At 45.7% G+C, this 18,222-nt stretch overlaps 1 protein-coding gene across 3 annotated transcripts in view; it reads left to right on the top strand.

Annotated features, from left to right (window-relative positions):
* Dbp45A (putative ATP-dependent RNA helicase Dbp45A) overlaps window positions 1-18,222 on the top strand; it is a 186,875-nt gene that overhangs the window by 146,774 nt on the left and 21,879 nt on the right. For all 3 annotated transcript variants that reach the window (XM_067127554.1, XM_067127556.1, XM_067127555.1), the window contains one exon: window positions 15,607-15,811. In XM_067127554.1, the coding sequence (XP_066983655.1) occupies window positions 15,607-15,811 (205 nt within the window). The remainder of the gene's footprint in view (window positions 1-15,606; window positions 15,812-18,222) is intronic.

Here is an 18,222-nt window from a genome sequence, read left to right on the forward strand (position 1 = left end):
TCTTTGAGCTTCTAAGGGCAACACTCCCCTTCCCCTCCAGCCAATATGTCAAACTGTCAAGTAAATTGACATTTACCCTCCCCCCCTCCTTTCTCAAGTCGCATGAAAAGACTGGGAATCACTATATGATGGCTTAAAATGTTAAAAAATTTACTACATAGGTGCATGAAAAATATTATTATTATTATTATTATTATTATTATTATTATTATTATTATTATTATTATTTAATCCTATTAATCTTAATATTTGAAAATCAGTACTTAACAGGTAAATCATTTATTTATCTTACAAAAGAAATATACATACATATTACCTGTCGGAAAAATTCCCTCATCTAATAAGAGAGTGAGAGAGAGAATTGTTATTTTTGTTTAATGTTATTATTTAATCTTATTAAACTTAATATTAATATTTGAAAAATAGTACATGCCGTACCCTCTAAAAATGCTTATACTATCGTCTTGAAATACTTATATATCATTTTAATATAATTTCAATAGTACTTTTAATATGATTTTAATTTGTTCCTACACAAATACAAACCCTTGGTCCTTTACTTATATGGAGGAATACCTTCGGCAAAGCTGAGCTGGCTGCTAAAGACTTACAAGGCATATGTTGGTATTACTACCAGCCGGGCTGGTGGTTGGTAACAGTGGGAAACCCACGATACCAACCGCCCTGCTTCACGCATTCACTTTACTTTCAGGCCTCGTCTGAAGCGGACCTGTTTACCAACTCTCTGCTTGGACCTTCCTGGATGCTAAAGCTTCAACCTTTTCACGGTGTGTTTGTTCCTGTTTTCATTTTGGCTTGTTCCCCTGTATATCTGTGCATGTCTGTAATATGGATGATCTGTTACAAACCCATGATTTGGATAAGCCTGTGCGCTAGATTTGCCCTGGCAAGAACAAAAAATGTGGCACCTTCTGCTGCAGTGCAGAATCTGACCCCCATTCCCTTTGCTTAAAATGTTGCAAAGGGAGCAAGGACCCCCCTGATTGTACTGTTGATGACCCCTGTGATGAGTGTAGGCTTTGGTCCCCTGAGCAGTGGGATAGGTAGTCTCGAAGGCCCAGATACAAACGCAAGGAGTCTAAGGCGTCGGAGGGGCTGTCTTCAGCTCTTTCGACTCCGATAGTTGTTAATCCTTCTCAGTTGTATCTGAGTCCCGAACGCCTCCCTTGCTGCCCCTTACTGAGTCTATCTCCCTGTCCCCTGTGTCTGCATCCGCGGTCGCAGAGGAGGCGAGATCGGTGGACCTAGCCTACACTCCTCTCATTCTCCCCTTCACCCAGAATCCCTGATCCCTGGGTTAGGGGAGGGTTCCCTGCCTGCCTTTGTCTCCTGCATCTCCTATCGTTCCTGCCAACGTACGCCCTCAGCATGAATCACCTCGGGCTGTTGCTCCTGCTGCTGTCCCTGCCCCAGTTCCCATCGACCCCTGGTCTGTCTTCGGCAAACTGGGGAATGCGGTCGTGTCTTTGCTTGAAAAGAAGAAGAAGAAGAAGAAGCGAGCTCATCAACCATCCCCATCTTCGTCTTCCTCTTCGTCGTCGTCGTCGTCCTTGTCTTCCTCTTCGTCTACCTCTTCCCCTCCCTCTTCTACCTCTTCCCCTCCCTCTTGTAAGTCCAATTGGGCTAGGAAGGGGAGGGCAGTCCCTCCCCTCGGGGAAAGACTGCTGGGTCTCTCGCTGAGAAGGGCACATCGGTACCCTCCTCAGACGGTTCGGGGGCTTCGTCCTCCTGGACTGGTTCCGTTTCGGCGCCTCCCAAGCGAGCGAGCCTTCGGGCTTCTCCTCTACCCAACCCGTCACCCTTGCCCAAATCGGACAAAGGTTTGGCGGGGAAGGTGCCCAAGGACGTCTCGACTCCGAAGGCGTCGAGAGGAACCATGAAGGGGTCCCCACAGTCTTCTTCGTCTGTTTTGACGCCGAAGAAGGCCAGAACATGCCCAAACGATAGGGACGGACCTCCAATCGACAGTCCGTGCCCCTGTGTTGGTCTCCTCTGCATGCCCCAGTGTGGAGGCCCGTCCAGCATCGGAGCGTTGATTGGCTGTGAGGAGACCGTCCCCTGATCGTCGTGATGGTTGCTTGCCCAGATGAGTAAGTCTGTCTAGGCCCTCTCACGATCTTCCACCGCGGGTTGGAGATCGTGAGGGGTCTGTCGCCTCCACTGGCTATACCAGCGGACGGGACGGTAGTGTTCGCTCTGTCTCTCCCACCCCCTCAACTGCCTCGGGATTCTCCGGGAGAAAACAGGATGGGTAGGATTGCTGGGGCTGAGGCCCTTGGGCAGTCAACTTCAGGCGCGTCTGGCCCGCCCTCGCTCCAAGTGAGCGAGAGGTCGTACGCCTCTGTTGTACTAAGCAGAGAGACGGGGTCTGTCTCGGGCTCTCCTGCGGGTGGGGCCTTTCCGGATGACTATCTCTCGGAAGGTCCTCTTCCAAGAGATCCAGACACTCCAGAAATGCAGAGGGCTTTTGTCGAGGTCGTTGCGCTGATTCGTCAGCGCAATGGTCTCGAGGAACCACTTCCAACTCCTTTGGAAGAACAGTCGTCCAGGTTGGAGGAGTTCTACACTTCCAAGACGGAGCCCAACCCTCCCTTGGTCTACCGTGGTCTCCCTTGGCGGACAGCGTCCTCAGGCAGGTGAATGACTTGGTCTCCAGGCCATCGTCTTCGTTTCGCTCAACTCTTTCCACCAAGCTGTTACCTCCCCGTCTCCTGAGGCAGAAGAGATACTATGTACCATCGGAAGGAGCACTGCAGCAGAAGGTCGTGGAACCGGGACTAACTCGTCTAGCTCTTGGTGCCACTTTGGCTCAGCTAACGGAGGAGCAGGCGCTTCTCTCGCAAGCTGAGCTGAATGCTTTGGAGGGTACGGCTCTGTCTGCCCTCCAAGCGATCTCCTGGCTCAACAATTGGGCCTTTATGTTGTCGCGAATTGCATCTTCGTCTGGTGCTCAGAGCGAAGACCCGACCTTCAGGAGTCTTTGCCAGTCTAGGGGTAGGGCTGTCTTTATAACCCATCAGACGGCAAACCTCTGGGCAAACCTGGTACTGGAGAAGGGATGCAGTATTATCCTGGATCTACAGGTCAGTGTGCGCTGAAGCTGCAGTTTCTCAGTGCAATGGACCCAATCTGGACTCCACCTCCCTCTTCCCCAGGGGTGGGGTGGATGCTGCGGTGGACAGGAGGAAGGCCAACGAACACAACCGTCTTGTCCATCAGGCAGCAACGAAAGGTGTGCGCAGCCTTCTCATCCTGAGGCCCGGTCAGTGAACCAGGCTAGCACCCCAGCCCCGAAGAAGCCTGGTGCTTCGACAGGCGCTCGGGGTAAAGTCCAGGCTTCTGCTTCTTCGCCTCCGTGGAAGGACCCACAAGGTCCCTTTCGCCAACCTGTCCCCCCCCAGAGGAAAGGTAAGGCGAAGAAGAAGAGGGGAGGGGCTCACCAGGGATGGCAAGCCCCCTCAGATGCTGCCGTCAGTGCGGTGGTGCCTATCAAGCCATTGGGCAACGTGGCAGCAATACGGAGTGGAGACCTGGGTGGTGGATGTCCTCCGGGAGGGATATTCTCTAACCCTCGAGTCGCCGCCTCCCCTCACCGACACTCCGGTCCAGTTCCCATCTTATCTTCAAGACCCCCTGAAGAAACGGGCCCTTCTTCAGGGGGTCGAAACTATGTTGAGCAAAGGAGCCATCAAAGTCGTCGAGGATTGGTCCCCGGGCTTCTACAGCAGGATCTTTCTTGTGGAGAAAGCTTCTGGCGGCTGGAGGCCAGTGATCGCCCTCTCTCCCCTGAATCGTTTCATTCGCCAGACACGGTTCAAGATGGAGACGGTGCGGACAGTACTGTCGGCCACCAGGGAGGGCGACTTCATGCTGACGGTCGATTTGATGGACACGTACTTCCAAGGGCCGGTCCATCCATCGTCTCATCGGTACCTTCGCTTTGTCCTCAACGAAGTGGTCTATCAATTCAAGGTTCTCTGTTTCGGACTGTCGACCGCTCCACAGGTATTCACGAGTGTTCACCCTCATTTCAGTTTGGGCCCATTCGCACGGGATATGTCTACTGAGGTATCTCGACGATTGGTTGATCCTGGCAAGCTCCCGCTTGCAGTTGCTACAGGGCAGAGATCGTCTCCTCGAGTTGTGACACGAACAAGGCATCGTGATCAACATCCGGAAGTTGGATCTCACCCCCAAACAGAGGACTCAGTATCTGGGCATGCTGATCGACACGGCAGCAAGCAGTCTTTCCTTCTCAGGCTCAGATCAGCATGTTCAGGAAGGTGGCGAGGCAGTTCCTGGCACAAGAGGACCAGCCAGCTCAACAGTGGCAAGTCGTGATCGGCCACCTGTCGTCCTTGGAGAAACTCGTTCCACACGGTCAGCTCCACCTTCGGTCTCCAGTGGAGACTGAGGGACTTTTGGGATCAGTCTCGGGAGCCCCAGTCGATTCTCATCCCCATCTCTCAGGAGGTGAGAGACGATATCACCTGGTGGACGGACGACAGGAACCTCTGCATAATGACACCTCTGTCCTCTTGCCCTCCAGACATACTTCTCTTTTCAGATGCATTGAGGGAGGGCAGGGGTGCACACCTGGAGGAGTTGCTGACTAAAGGTGTGTGGGACCAACACGACAGGCGCCTTCACATCAACGTCTTGGAGATGAAAGCAGCGTTCTTAGGTCGGACGGACGACAGGAACCTCTGCATAGGGACACCTCTGTCCTCTTGCCCTCCAGACATACTTCTCTTTTCAGATGCATTGAGGGAGGGCAGGGGTGCACACCTGGAGTTGCTGACTAAAGGTGTGTGGGACCAACACGACAGGCGCCTTCACATCAACGTCCTGGAGATGAAAGCAGCGTTCTTAGGTCTTCAGTGCTTCCAAGACCGTTTGATGGGACACTCGGTGGCGTTGATGAGCGACAACACGACCGTAATGGCATACGCCAACGAGCAAGGGGGTCTTGTCTCCCGCGCTTTCCACGAGTTGACGCTGCAGGTGCATCAATGGGCAGTCGCCCACTCTGTGGAGCTGTCAGCCAGGTACATTCCAGGCAAGAGGAATGTTCTGGCAGACACGCTCAGCCGTCGGGATCAGGTAGTGGGGTCTGAGTGGTCCCTCCATCAGAGTTTAGCGGACAGGCTCTTCGACCTGTGGGGGCGTCCAGTAGTGGACCTGTTCGCCACCCGGTACAACAGGAGACTTCCAACCTTCTCCGTCGTACCGGACCCTTGGGCAGCTGCAGAAGACGCCTTCCAACACTTGTGGGACAACCTCGAAGTGTATGCCTTTCCCCCGTTCTGTCTCCTTCGCCCAGTTCTCAGTCGAGTTCTGGTGTCGACGAACCTTCGAATGATCCTGGTGGCCCCCAAGCGTCCGGAGGCCACTTGATACCCAGACCTGCTGGCTCTGCTCTCCGAGGTTCTGAGAGAGCTTCCCCTTTGGCACATCCTTCTTCGTCAGCCCCACGTAGAACGGTAGCACCAGGCCGTGGCCTCCCTGTCTCTTCTCGCCTGGAGGTTATCCACCATCTCTTGTGAGCGAGAGGCTTTTCTCACCGGGCAGCGACAGAGATGGCAGGATACCTCAGGAAGTCCTCAGCGGCGGTTTACCAAGGTAAATGGGCCGTCTTCTGTGGTTGGTGTCGTAGACGGGGTTACTCTCCGGTCGGAGCCACTCTTCAGCAGGTAGCGGATTTCCTCGTCTATCTTCATCGGGAGAACCTCCTATCAGTTTCAGCGGTAAAAGGATATGGATGGCCTTAGCCCTGGTCCTGAAGTTGAAAGGCATCGATATTTCGTCCTCTCTGGAAATATCTTTGCTGGTGAAGCGCTTCGAACAGTCTTGCCCACCCAGGGAACTCAGGCCACCTGAGTGGGACGTGTCTCTCTTTTTGTGGAGCCTGACTCGTGCCCCATACGAGGCACTGCGAGAAGCCACAGACAGGGATCTCACTCTCAAGACCGTCTTCCTGCTAGCCCTGGCATCGGCGAAGAGGATTAGTGAGTTACAGGGACTTTCCTTTGCAGTTAAACACTCAAGGGGGTGGGCATCGGTGAGGCTCGAATTTGACCCGGAGTTCGTAGCGAAGACTCAAAACCCAGCGGTCCCTGACGCTCGGTTTGAGTCTTTCACGATCCCATCCCAGAGTGAATTCATAGACAGTGACCCTGTCAAGTTGCTACTCTGTCCTGTACATCTCTTTTCAACTATCTGAAGAGAACGCGGCACCTCAGGCCTGAGTGTTGGCAACTCATCGTTAGCACCGGAACCCCTAAGAAGGAGGTGTCCAAGAACATGATCTCTTTCTGGCTTCGTGAGGTTATCAAGAAAGTGTATGCAGCGGCTGGGGAGGATGACACCAGCGCTCTATGCCCCTCGCTCACGAAATCAGAGGGATTGCACCCACTTTAGCATTCAAGAAGAACCTATCGGTTCAGCAGGTACTGAAGGCAGGGGTGTGGTCATTCCAGACCACATTCACCTCTTTTTACCTACGGGACGTTACCCATCGGTCCTTGGATACCTTCGCCTTGGAGCCCAGTGTGGCTGCTCAACAAATTGTGTAACTTACCCAGCTCCTGTACAGGACAGAGTTGTGTCTCGTCTGTTGTACATGCATGATTGGACGTGAAAGGTGTTTGATTGGCTCTCTCTTCCCTCCTATCATCCAACTTTTTACCCTCGGGCAGAGAGTTTAGGCCGTACAAGCTGAACCAGACATCTGACGCAGGTGAGTTTCATTCCTTGAGTATCCTAATCTTTGTTGCCTTTCAGGTACACATTAGATGTAATGTCCCCTCTTTCCCCTGCAAGGCAGGGGAAGGGGTTGCAGGCTAACTACCAAACCCATTCTTTATGTTGGTCCTTAGTCCCCGATATTTCCCAATCACCTCTATGTGGCTGGGAAAGGTTCTCTCTAGCTTTCACCTCGCTGTGTGCTCGTTTACCTACCGTAACCTCGTCACAGCAAGGGCGGTCTAATAGACTGGTCCGTGACACCACAGTTCCCATAACGGTGATCACGGTCCGATGGCCATGTCCTCCTGGCTCTTACCCCAGGAGAACACAAGATGCGGTTGAACTTCCAGTCATTCAGAGACATCCACTCAGATTCCTCCCACCGAATCTTGAGTCCCCATATAAGTAAAGGACCAAGGGTTTGTATTTGTGTAGGAACAAATCGTATTTTTTAAAAGTAAAATGCATTTTTCCTAACATACAAACCCGAGGTCCTTTACTCAGGTCACCCACCTCAGCCTCCCCACAATCTGCCCTAGACCAGAAAGTAAAGTGAATGCGTGAAGCTGGGTGGTTGGTACCTTGGGTTTCCCACTGTTACCAACCACCTTGCCCGGCTGGTAGGAATACCAACACATGCCTTGTAAGTCTTTAGCAGCCAGTTCAGCTTCGCCGAAAGTATTCCCCCATATAAGTAAAGGACCTTGGGTTTGTATGTTAGGAAATATGCATTTTATTTTTTAAAAATGCAATATTTCAATAGTATCAATTCTGAGCATCTATCTTCGCTTTAATGAGGTTGGGTCCGCCCTGAATGGAGGGGAGAAAACCAGTTTCTCCCTCTCTTTGAATTACGTATTGTTTAATCTTATGGTGTTGTTATTATTATTATTATTATTATTATTATTATTATTATTATTATTATTATTATTATTATTAATGTTAATAATATTTGAAAATTAGTATATCATTTTTTTATAAAAAAAATGTTTTAACACATACAACTTACCTGTTAGTTACATATAGCTTTAGTCTTTGACGTCACGGCAAAATTTCAAAACGCGCGGCAGCGCCAGTCCGAATATCTGGTGATCGCCCTTACCTGCCCTCTGTCGGGGTACCAGGAACTATTCCAACATGCTTCAGAATAATTTTGCCGTCACGCCGGCGACATTGTAGTCGGTACTCGAGCGAAATTTCATCGTTTCTGCCTACATCGAGCTGTTTTCACTTGGTGAAGTACTCTCTTGTTGGTTTGCGGCTTTGCCAGTTTATTTTTGTCACCTATTTAGTCAGGTTTTCTGATAATTATGTCAGATTCTGGGTCTTATACCTTTAGGGTATGCAGCAAAGGCTGTAAGACTAGGTTGGTCAAGGCTAGTCTTGATCCTCATTCAATTTGTGTGGCTTGTAGAGGTCAGGATTGTTCATATGAGAGGAAGTGTGATGAATGTGTCAGTATGACTGAAAAAGATTGGAAGGCTCTATCTAAGTATGTAAAGAAACTTGAGAAAGATAGAACCAGGAAAGCTTTAGCTAGAAGTTCATCTTCTCTCTCAGAAACCGGAATCTCCCTTAGCTATGCAGGAAACTTCTATTAATATCCCCGTGGCTACTAATATTCCTATTCCTGACTCTGATATCCCTGAACCCGTTACCGTGTCTGAGTATCAAGTCCAGATGGACGCCAGATTTAACCTTATTGTGGGCGCCATGGAGGATATTGGCGTTAATGTGAAATCCCTTCATGAGCGTATGGATTCTTTCCAAAATATTGTGAATAATTTAAGTGCAGTGCAAAGTGTTAGTGTGGTGGAGGAGGTGGTTGCTCGGCCTACTCGTTCTCCTAGACCTAAGCCTCTGTCAAGCTCCCCTGCTCCTGGGAGAAGACATGCTGAATGTCCAAGGGAGGCGAGTGGGGTCTGCTCACGAGCAGCCGCCCTCGAACAGTCCTGTTGTTTCCCAGGCTGTTTCAGAGCGCCGTTGGAAAGGCGACTCAAGGAAGTGTCTTTCTTCAAGCTCCAGTGATTCGCCTGCAGAGGCTGGAGATTTCCGATGAGTCTAGACCATTGAAGAGGTCCAGGAATCTTTCGCCTTCAGCGGTTCAGAAGAAGAAGCCATTTCGCTTATCAGAGCCTTCCTGTAGTTTTTGGGAGAGTCCGGAGAGATTTTCGTCGTCAGAAGAGTCTTCTCCCAGGCGCAAGGCTCATGTGCGTAAGAGGTATAAGACTTCCCATTCGGTATTGCCCAGCGTTCCCGGTGTTTCTCCTTTGGTTTCACGTAAACCTATTGTGGCTTCTGCGCCTCTTCCTCATCACGATCCTGGCTCTGCTGATCATCGTTCCCCAGTTGGATCCTTGTCTACTCATGACTTTCTTCGAGTGATGCACAAGAGACTTTCTTCGAGTGATGCACAAGAAACTTGGAAGCATTCTTTGCGGGCTCGGAAGGCCTGGTTCTTCTCCAGCAAAGCCTTCTGAAGCGTATTTGATGCCTCCTCCTTCGTCTCGAGCTCTCGGAGCGCCCAGTATGAAAGCTCCTCCTCGATCTGTGTCTCTTGATCCTCCTTTTGTTCAGGCTCAGGATCAGGCTCGTACGCCTAGTCAGGCTCAGGCGCTCCCTCAAGATTTAGCGCTCTCTCAGGCTCAAGCGCCTCAGGTAGCGCCAGGTGAGGCGCCATCCCAGGCTCCTTTTGTGGCGCCAGTTCAGGCTCCTCTTGTGGCGCCAGTTCAGGCTCCTCTTGTGGCGCCTACTCAGGCTCAGGCTCCTCCTCAAGCTCTTATTCAGGCTCCTACTCCTCCTTCACAAGATGTGTTTGTGCAAGCGGAAGATCTTTCTCCTATTTCGTCTGAGGAAGAAGTTGTGGAAGAGTTTCCTGTAGACGAAGCAGACTCCTCTCGCTCGGATTATAAGAAGCTTCTTCGCTTCTTTATTGATAATTTTCCTGAGGATTTTGCACCTGCGGCTCCGGCTTCCCCTCTCTCTCAGTACGCAAGAGACTCGAAGCCTTCTACCTCTTCCTTTATGAAGTTAGTGCTTTCTATTTCAGCCAAGAAGGCATTAAAGAAAATGAACTCCTGGTTGGAAGACAAACGTGATCAGGGGAAAACTACTTTCTGCTTCCCTCCTTCCAAGCTTTCTACTAAGACGAAGGCTTGCTACGACACTGGGGAAGTTTTCTCTCTGGGAGCTTCTGCCTCCTCTCAGGAGACTTCTCCAGTCTCGTTGATTCTACTCGTCGTTCTCACGATGAACTCGGCTCGGATTTTCTTCTCTCCTTCAGAGTTGGACCACCTTTTGAAGAACGTTTTCCGAGTTTTGGAAGTCATCAGTTTTATGGACTGGACTATTGGCGCTTTGGGTAGGAAGGTAAAGTCTTTTGGTCTTTCCGAGCGCATTTCGATGATTTCTCTTCTGTTATGTCCTGCTTAGATAAAGGGATTCGTGACGGTGCGTCTGAGTTAGCCTCCATCTTCACGTTAGGAGTTCTTAAGAAGCGACAACTTTGGTGCTCTTTTATCGCTCAGGAGTTTCTAGGACTCAAAGATCTGCTCTTCTTTTCGCACCTCTGGATAAGAAGTACCTTTTCCCTCAAGAACTTGTGGCCGAAGTGTCGAAATCCCTTACTCAGAAGTCCACACAGGACCTTTTGGCGCAATCCACTCGTAAACCAAAAGCTCCTCAACCTTCTCTGCCAGCGCAAACTCGTACTCAAGTTAGTCAAGATAGGCCCTTTCGTGGCAGGCCCTTCAACCGTACAGGATCTCGTTTCCGGGGCAAAGCAAGATTTGTCTCCAAGGCAATCAAACCCTCAATTAAAAAGTGATCTGCATGTCCTCCATGCACTAGTAGGAGCCAGACTTCAGCAGTTCTGGCAAATTTGGGAGGAGATCGGAGCGGACCAGTGGACCACGTCCGTGCTAAAGGAAGGATATTCTATCCCCTTCCTCAAGAGGCCCCCTCTTGCAACAGAACCTTTAGCTTTGACAGCATATTCCAGCAACTTAGAAAAATGCTCGGTTCTGAGTGCGGAAGTAGACTCCATGCTTTTAAAAGGAGCGATAGAGATCGTGGAAGAAGTCAACTCTCCAGGCTTTTACAACCGCCTTTTTCTTGTTCCAAAGGCCTCAGGCGGCTGGAGACCAGTCCTGGACGTAAGTTCTCTCAACCTTTTCGTGGAGAAACCAGTTTCTCGATGGAGACGACGCAATCCGTCCTCAATTCTCTTCGTCCGGGGATTGGATGGTCTCAATAGATCTGCAGGACGCTTACTTCCACATTCTGATCCATCCCGCGTCCAGGAAGTTTCTTCGCCGTTTTCCAGGAGAGGACTTATCAGTTCAGGACTCTGTGCTTCGGTCTGTCCACAGCCCTCAAGTATTCACAAGAGTTATGTCCACTGTTGCCAAAGCTCTTCATCTCAGAGGAATAAAGATCTCTCTCTATCTAGACGATTGGCTCCTTCGTTCCCAGTCTCAGTCTCAGTGCTTGGAGGATTTGAAAGTAACTCTCGACTTGACACAGAAGCTAGGACTTCTAATCAATTGGAAGAAGTCTCACCTATCTCCCTCACAATCCAGAATCTATTTAGGAGTGAGACTGGAGACAGTTCCTTTTCTGGCTTTTCCGTCAGATCAAAGAATCTCGGACTGTCTCGCAAAAGTCCAGAACTTTCTGGATATGGATACCTGTTCCGCAAAGGCTTGGATGAGCCTCCTGGGAACTCTGGCGTCAATAGAAAAGTTTGTCTCCCTGGGGAGACTTCACATGAGCCCCTTCAATTCTACCTCAGGGAGCAATGGAACAGGAAAACGCTTCCAGACTCCTTTTCCTTTCCAATCTCGGACCTTATCAAGGAGGATCTAAGGTGGTGGTTAGATCGAAGAAAATTAGAGAAAGGTCTCTCTCTATTTCTGTCGAACCCGAACCACGAACTGTTTGCAGACTCATCAGAAGTAGGATGGGGAGCGACGATGGGTGTAAAAGAAATTTCAGGTTTGTGGAATGCGACAGAAAAAGAATGGCACATCAACAAGAAGGAGTTGAAAGCAATCCACCTGAGTCTTGTGCACTTCCTACCATTCGTACAGGGACAAACAGTTCTGGTTCATTCAGACAGCACCACAGCGTTGTCTTACATCAAAAAACAGGGGGGCACTCATTCTTACTCCCTCAGCGAGGTAGCAAGAGACCTCCTTTTGTGGGCAGAGAAGCACAAGATTCTGCTCCTAACGAGATTCATTCAAGGAGCCCTCAACGTGAGAGCGGACTCCTTGAGCAGGAAGCATCAGGTTCTGTCCACAGAGTGGATTTTGCACGAAGAAGTGTGCAAGTCGCTGTGGAGGCTTTGGGGTCAACCTCTGGTAGACCTGTTCGCGACAAACAAGTCGAACAGGCTCCCAATCTTCTGTTCTCCTGTCCCGGACCAAGCAGCCTTCCAGACGGACGCAATGCTACTGAATTGGTCGGGTCTGGATCTTTACGCCTTCCCGCCGTTCAAGATGTTAGTTGCGGTGTTGAGGAAATTTCAGCACCACTCCAACACCAGAATGACGTTGATAGCCCCCTTCTGGCCTTCCAGGGATTGGTTCCCAGTTCTCATGGATCTCTTGATCGACTTCCGAGGAGCCTTCCAAACAGAGTAGATTTACTCAGACAGCCCCACTTCAGGAGATTTCATGAAAACCTGTCAAGTCTGCGGCTAACTGCGTTCAGACTATCGAACGTCTACTCAGAAGCAAAGGATTTTCGAAGAAAGCGGCTCAATCCATCGCTAGAGCCAGAAGACCGTCTTCGATCAAGGTCTATGAGTCCAAGTGGAATATGTTTCGTTCATGGTGCAAAGATCATGACATTTCCTCTTCCAGAACCTCGGTGACGCAGATTGCGGATTTTCTTTTGTTCCTCAGGAATAAGAACCTTTCTGTATCCACACTTAAAGGTTATCGTAGCATGCTGGCTACTGTTTTTCGTCACAGAGGTTTGGATATCTCTAATAACCAAGATATAACGGACCTTATTAAATCCTTCGGTACCTCTAAGAGGTCAGATGCTAAAGTTGTTTCGTGGAATCTTGATGTAGTCCTGAAGTGGCTTATGTCTGAGAAATTTGAACCTATGGATTCTTCTTCTTTAAGAGATCTTACGAGGAAAACCCTTTTTTTTTTAGTTTTGTTAGCTACAGCTAAGAGAATCAGTGAGTTCCACGCCTTGGATAAGAGAGTAGGATTCTCTGCTTTAAAAGCAATTTGTTCTTTTAAACTGTTTTTATGGCCAAGAACGAGACCCCTTCGCACCCGTGGCCTCGCTCTTTTGAGATTCCGAGTCTGTCGGAATTGGTAGGTAAGGAGCAGGAGAGGTTCCTCTGCCCAGTCAGAGCCTTGAAATATTATTTGCGAAGGACTAAAGATATTAGAGGTCCTTCGGATTCCTTATGGTGTTCGGTCAGGAACCCTCTTAGACCGATGTCCAAGAATGCCATGTCCTTTTTTATTAGAGATCTGATTTCTGAAGCTCACTCCAATATTTCAGAGAATGATTTGAAAATGTGTAAAGTGAAGGCTCACGAAGTGAGGGCTATCTCTACTTCTCTCGCTTATAAAAGGAACCTCTCCCTTCAAGATATTGTGCAAGCAACCTACTGGAGATGTAAGTCTGTATTTGCTTTGCATTATCTCTCGCAAGTACAGACAGTGTTTGATGAGTGCAGCACGTTAGGGCCCTTTGTTGTATCTGGCACGGTAATGGGTAAAGGGGTAAAGGAGGATTAACCTACCTTTACTTACTTGTTTTTGGAGTGTGAAGGTTTTTACGGTTGTCTGTGAGGGTAAGTGTTGGATAGTTTTACCCCACAGTTGGTTTTGGTTTTTATGGTTATGCTTTTTCTTTGGTGTTGGGTGACCCCTTTGTAATTCATTATGTTTGTGCTGCGCCTGAGCAGGGGCATACTTGTGGTATTGTCACGGCCATGTCCTAGGTGACTGATACCCAGCTTAAGCAATCTGCGACCAGGTCATTATACCCCGCGTTTGCTCTAAGTTTAGCAGGTTACTGAGGCAGTAACTGTGGAATCAGCTACCTTAGCAGGTGAGGAACTAAGAAATTTTCTACATTAATAACCTTAATGTTTCCAACAACTCTTTTTAGCTGTCATTGCCCCACCTCCTAAAGGTGTCAATCAGCTATATGTAACTAACAGGTAAGTTGTATGTGTTAAAATGACATTTTTATTCTAAAATAATGTTTAACACATACTTACCTGTTAGTTACATATACTAAAAGCCCACCCTCCTCCCACGGGGACAGGTAGGCAAATTATTCTGAAGCATGTTGGAATAGTTCCTGGTACCCCGACAGAGGGCAGGTAAGGGCGATCACCCGATATTCGGACTGGCACTGCCGCGCGTTTTGAAATTTTGCCGTGACGTCAAAGACTAAAGCTATATGTAACTAACAGGTAAGCATGTGTTAAACATTATTTTAGAATAAAAATGTCATATTTAGTCATGAAAATAACATCAAAATACACTAATTAGTGAATATTTCCCGAAGAAAAAGTCTGCGAATTGCCAAATTTTTCACAAATAATTTATAGATATGTTCCACAGAAAATCCTGCGAATCGGTAAGTCCACGAATACAGGGGGTTTACTGTACACGATTACATGCCAAGAAAATACACAAATTAATAGCCGACCAAATGTCAACAAAACTACCTTAGCCAAATACTGGGAAAGCTCAGAAAATATAAGAATAAATATTAATTTAAAAATACAGAATAATGAAAGATATCTGCCAGTTTATCTTTTGTGAAAAAAACAATTATAAATCTACCCAAAAAATATATTTAGCCACCTATTGAGTTATTCAGACTTAGCAATCAGCACTAAACCTGAATAAAATAACACCCAAAAAAGAGTAAATTTAATGGATTATTTCAAAGCACCAAAAATGCCACAAACTGCTCTAATTGATCATGGTTCCTAAAAGTACACGTTAATTACACACAACTTTAACCAGAGGGAATCATTAAGTTAATTAATAAATCTGTGTTACCTCTATAAGGAGTGTTTTGAATTCAGTCAGTCTATAAATTAAGATAAAGTTGAGGTAAATAGAAGAGAATGGCATTTCTGTTGTATGAAAAAGCACACAGGGATATTCTGACTGGCTGTTAACAGCTTTGCAGACACACAAGAGTGAAGAAGTTGATGCATGAGTATGTTCTGGTATGTGCATTATATCACTACTAGCTTTCCTTATTCTGTTAAACAAAAGACTGCAGCGTCCAGGTCATTTGAAAAACACAAATAGGGGCTATAAGTGAATGATGGGTTTAGATTAAAACAAATAGAAATTGTAAAAAATGTCCAACATTTAATCCTTTTTTTAAGCATGATAAATATGGTTACTTAATTCAGTGAAGTTTGTTACGTTATAAGTTGTAATTTCTGCTCTCATACCCAGATTTTGTTTGTTCTTGATACAGTCAGGATATTGGATGAAAATGAACTTAAAACTATCAATTTTAATGGAAGGAATGCTTCTTAATGGTGATTTCAGTTTTAATAGAAGGCATGCATCCTGTAGAAGAGAGTTCAATTTTATTAGAAGGAATACTTCTTATAAAAGATTTTATAAATATTTGATGAAACAACAAGTTTGACAGAGGAATACATGCAAAGTAGGGTAGCTAATTGAATCAGGAATGAAAATCATTTATTATAATTTCAAAGCAAAGTAAATTCCAATCCTAAAAGCAGCTTTACAAAGTTTTTTTTATGTTACTGTCTTGTGACTTACGAGAGATCTGTCTAGTAAACAAGATATTTTTGAACAGGGACCCAGACGAGGAGGAGGCTAAGAGAGAAAAAAGGCACAAAGAACTTATGAAAAGCAAGAAGCTAGCAATATCAGGACAGGAAAAGAGCGTAGACTTTGAGGTGAAAAAGAAATTAAAGAAAAAAACAGGTATGCTAAAATCTCACAAGAAAATCAAGAAAAATGCAGGGATGTCTGAAGTAAAGAAAGTGAAGAAAAAGAAGGTAAAGTTAGATAGTTCTTTGTAAATAAATTGTATTTATATTGGGAATTCTTATTTTGACACCTTAGAAAAGCAAACCTCAAAATTTTGGAAAGTTGGTAATTGTTACAGTTTTAATCACTTTCTTTTAGTAAATAAAAAGTATTCCAGTTCCTTTAGGAGATACCATTTAATAATGTTATATAAATATATATTGGTACAAGGACTGATATGCTTAAGGCAGTTCAACATAATTGAACAGATAGTTCATCAGAGAGACTTTTAAATTTTGAGGTTTCTAAAAATAAATTATGTACTCAACAAGAACATGTTTTCTCCAAGGACTAGAACATGTTGTTTCAAGTAAGTATGTTGCATCATGACCATATTTTCACTTTTTGCATTATTTTTACTCATGTTAATCGTGGAATGACACTGATGGGGTGCTCTAAGAGCAAGAGTATGTGCTGGCATAACACCAGCTAAATAAAAAAACAACAACAAACAGTATGTTACAGTTATCCAATTATTACTCACAGTTCCTAAATCTGCATTGTGCATGTACTCATGTTCCAGCCTGCTTCATAGGCATGCAGTCCCCTTGATAGCTTGAAAGCCATTCACAATTGCGTTCAAAGATGGCTGAATTACTCACCACATTAATTTTTGTTCATCTGAAGCTTACTGTATGTTTCCGTGCTGCTAAGTGAATAAGTGGTAATAGAGGAAAGAAACAAAAGAAAGAGGGAAGAAAAATACTTTGCTCAACCATGCCAGTGAACTCAGTACTGTTTGCAAGCTGGTTGAAGTAATGTTTTATGGTGTGTAGTAAAGTTAATAACCTTTAATAAACTGTCATTTTTTATAGCATAATCTCTTGTTTCGTCTTCAAGGAGCTACCCTTCCATGGTCTATCGGAGCTCCATGGTGACCAAACTACTATAATATCAAAGAATTCTCTTTTAGCTGGTCACGTGGCCAGGTATTGTGCCATAGTGATAAACACTATAACACATGATGGAGTATGTAATGGACTCAAAGATAGGGGAACATTTTCCCAAATCTTACAGCGAGGCTGTATACCCAGGTTCTTCCATTGCCAAAACCTGCTGCAAGAAGAAGTGTTTATTGCACATGCGCTGCCCGCCACCCCATTGACAACACACTGAGACAAAGACCAAACAACCATTTACTCTTCATTGGTCAACACAGTAAGGTTTAGTATTACTAGCGCTCTGAAAAATTATATTTTTTTCTCTGATTCCATTAGCGAGGATCATGGAAACATCTAAAATAGCAAGTTAAGTGCTTAATTTTTTTTTAAGTTTGTTAAAGTTTTAGTTTTACACTTTTGGAATTGGTAACTAATTTGTGTGTGAAAGCCGGAACCGTGCGTTTTTTGCCAACACATGGTTGGCACTTACTCATTACTGATTGCTAGTTTTATAAAGCGCAGATTGTTTTAGAGAATTTGTCATTCTAAGTAAATGCTTTAACTAAAAGAAATGTTTCACATATATCATTAATATAGAAAATCCTTTCAGATTAGATGATGCTACAATAATCTAGGCAGTCAGTGAGAATAATTTAGACTAGATGAACCCTTAAATGCTGACTGGATGTATCGTACGTCGACTAAAATTGTCTGTCAGATGCCGAGTGGACGTATCGTACGTCGACTACAAAAAATTTCAACCTTCGGTCAACTTTGACTCGACTGAAATGGTCGAAAAACACAATTGTAAGCTAAAACTCTTACATTCTATTAATATTCAATCATTTACCTTCATTTTGCAACAAATTGCAAGTCTCTTGCACAATATTTTGATTTATGGTGAATTTTTTTAAAAACTTTTTCCTTACATCCGCGCGGTAACTCGGCTGAAAATTTCAGAAATTCTTTCGTCATTTTGTTGTAATTTTGCACCGTTTTATATTAGCTGTTACATAAAGTTTTATATATGAAAATGTGCACAATTTCATGTAAAATACAACAAAAAACAGCCCATGGTTGTAGCTTTTATCAGTTTGGAAATATTTTCATATAAATCACAATAAGTGCCAAAATTTCAACCTTCGGTCAACTTTAACTCGACCGAAATGGTTGAAAAACGCAATTGTAAGCTAAAACTCTTACATTCTAGTAATATTCAATCATTTACCTTCATTTTGCAACAAATTGGAAGTCTCTAGCACAATATTTCGATTTATGGTGAATTTTTGAAAAAAACTTTTTCCTTATGTCCGCGCGGTAACTCGGCCGAAAATATCAGAAATTCTTTCGTCACTTTTCGTAATGTTTGCACCGTTTTTATAATAGCCGTTACATAAAGTTTTATATATGAAAATGTGTGCAATTTCATGCAGAATACAACAAAAAATAACCCATGGTTGTAGCTTTTATCAGTTTTGAAATATTTTCATATAAATCAC

Source organism: Macrobrachium rosenbergii, chromosome 25 (genome assembly GCF_040412425.1).
Source record: "Macrobrachium rosenbergii isolate ZJJX-2024 chromosome 25, ASM4041242v1, whole genome shotgun sequence".
Lineage (NCBI taxonomy): Eukaryota > Metazoa > Arthropoda > Malacostraca > Decapoda > Palaemonidae > Macrobrachium > Macrobrachium rosenbergii.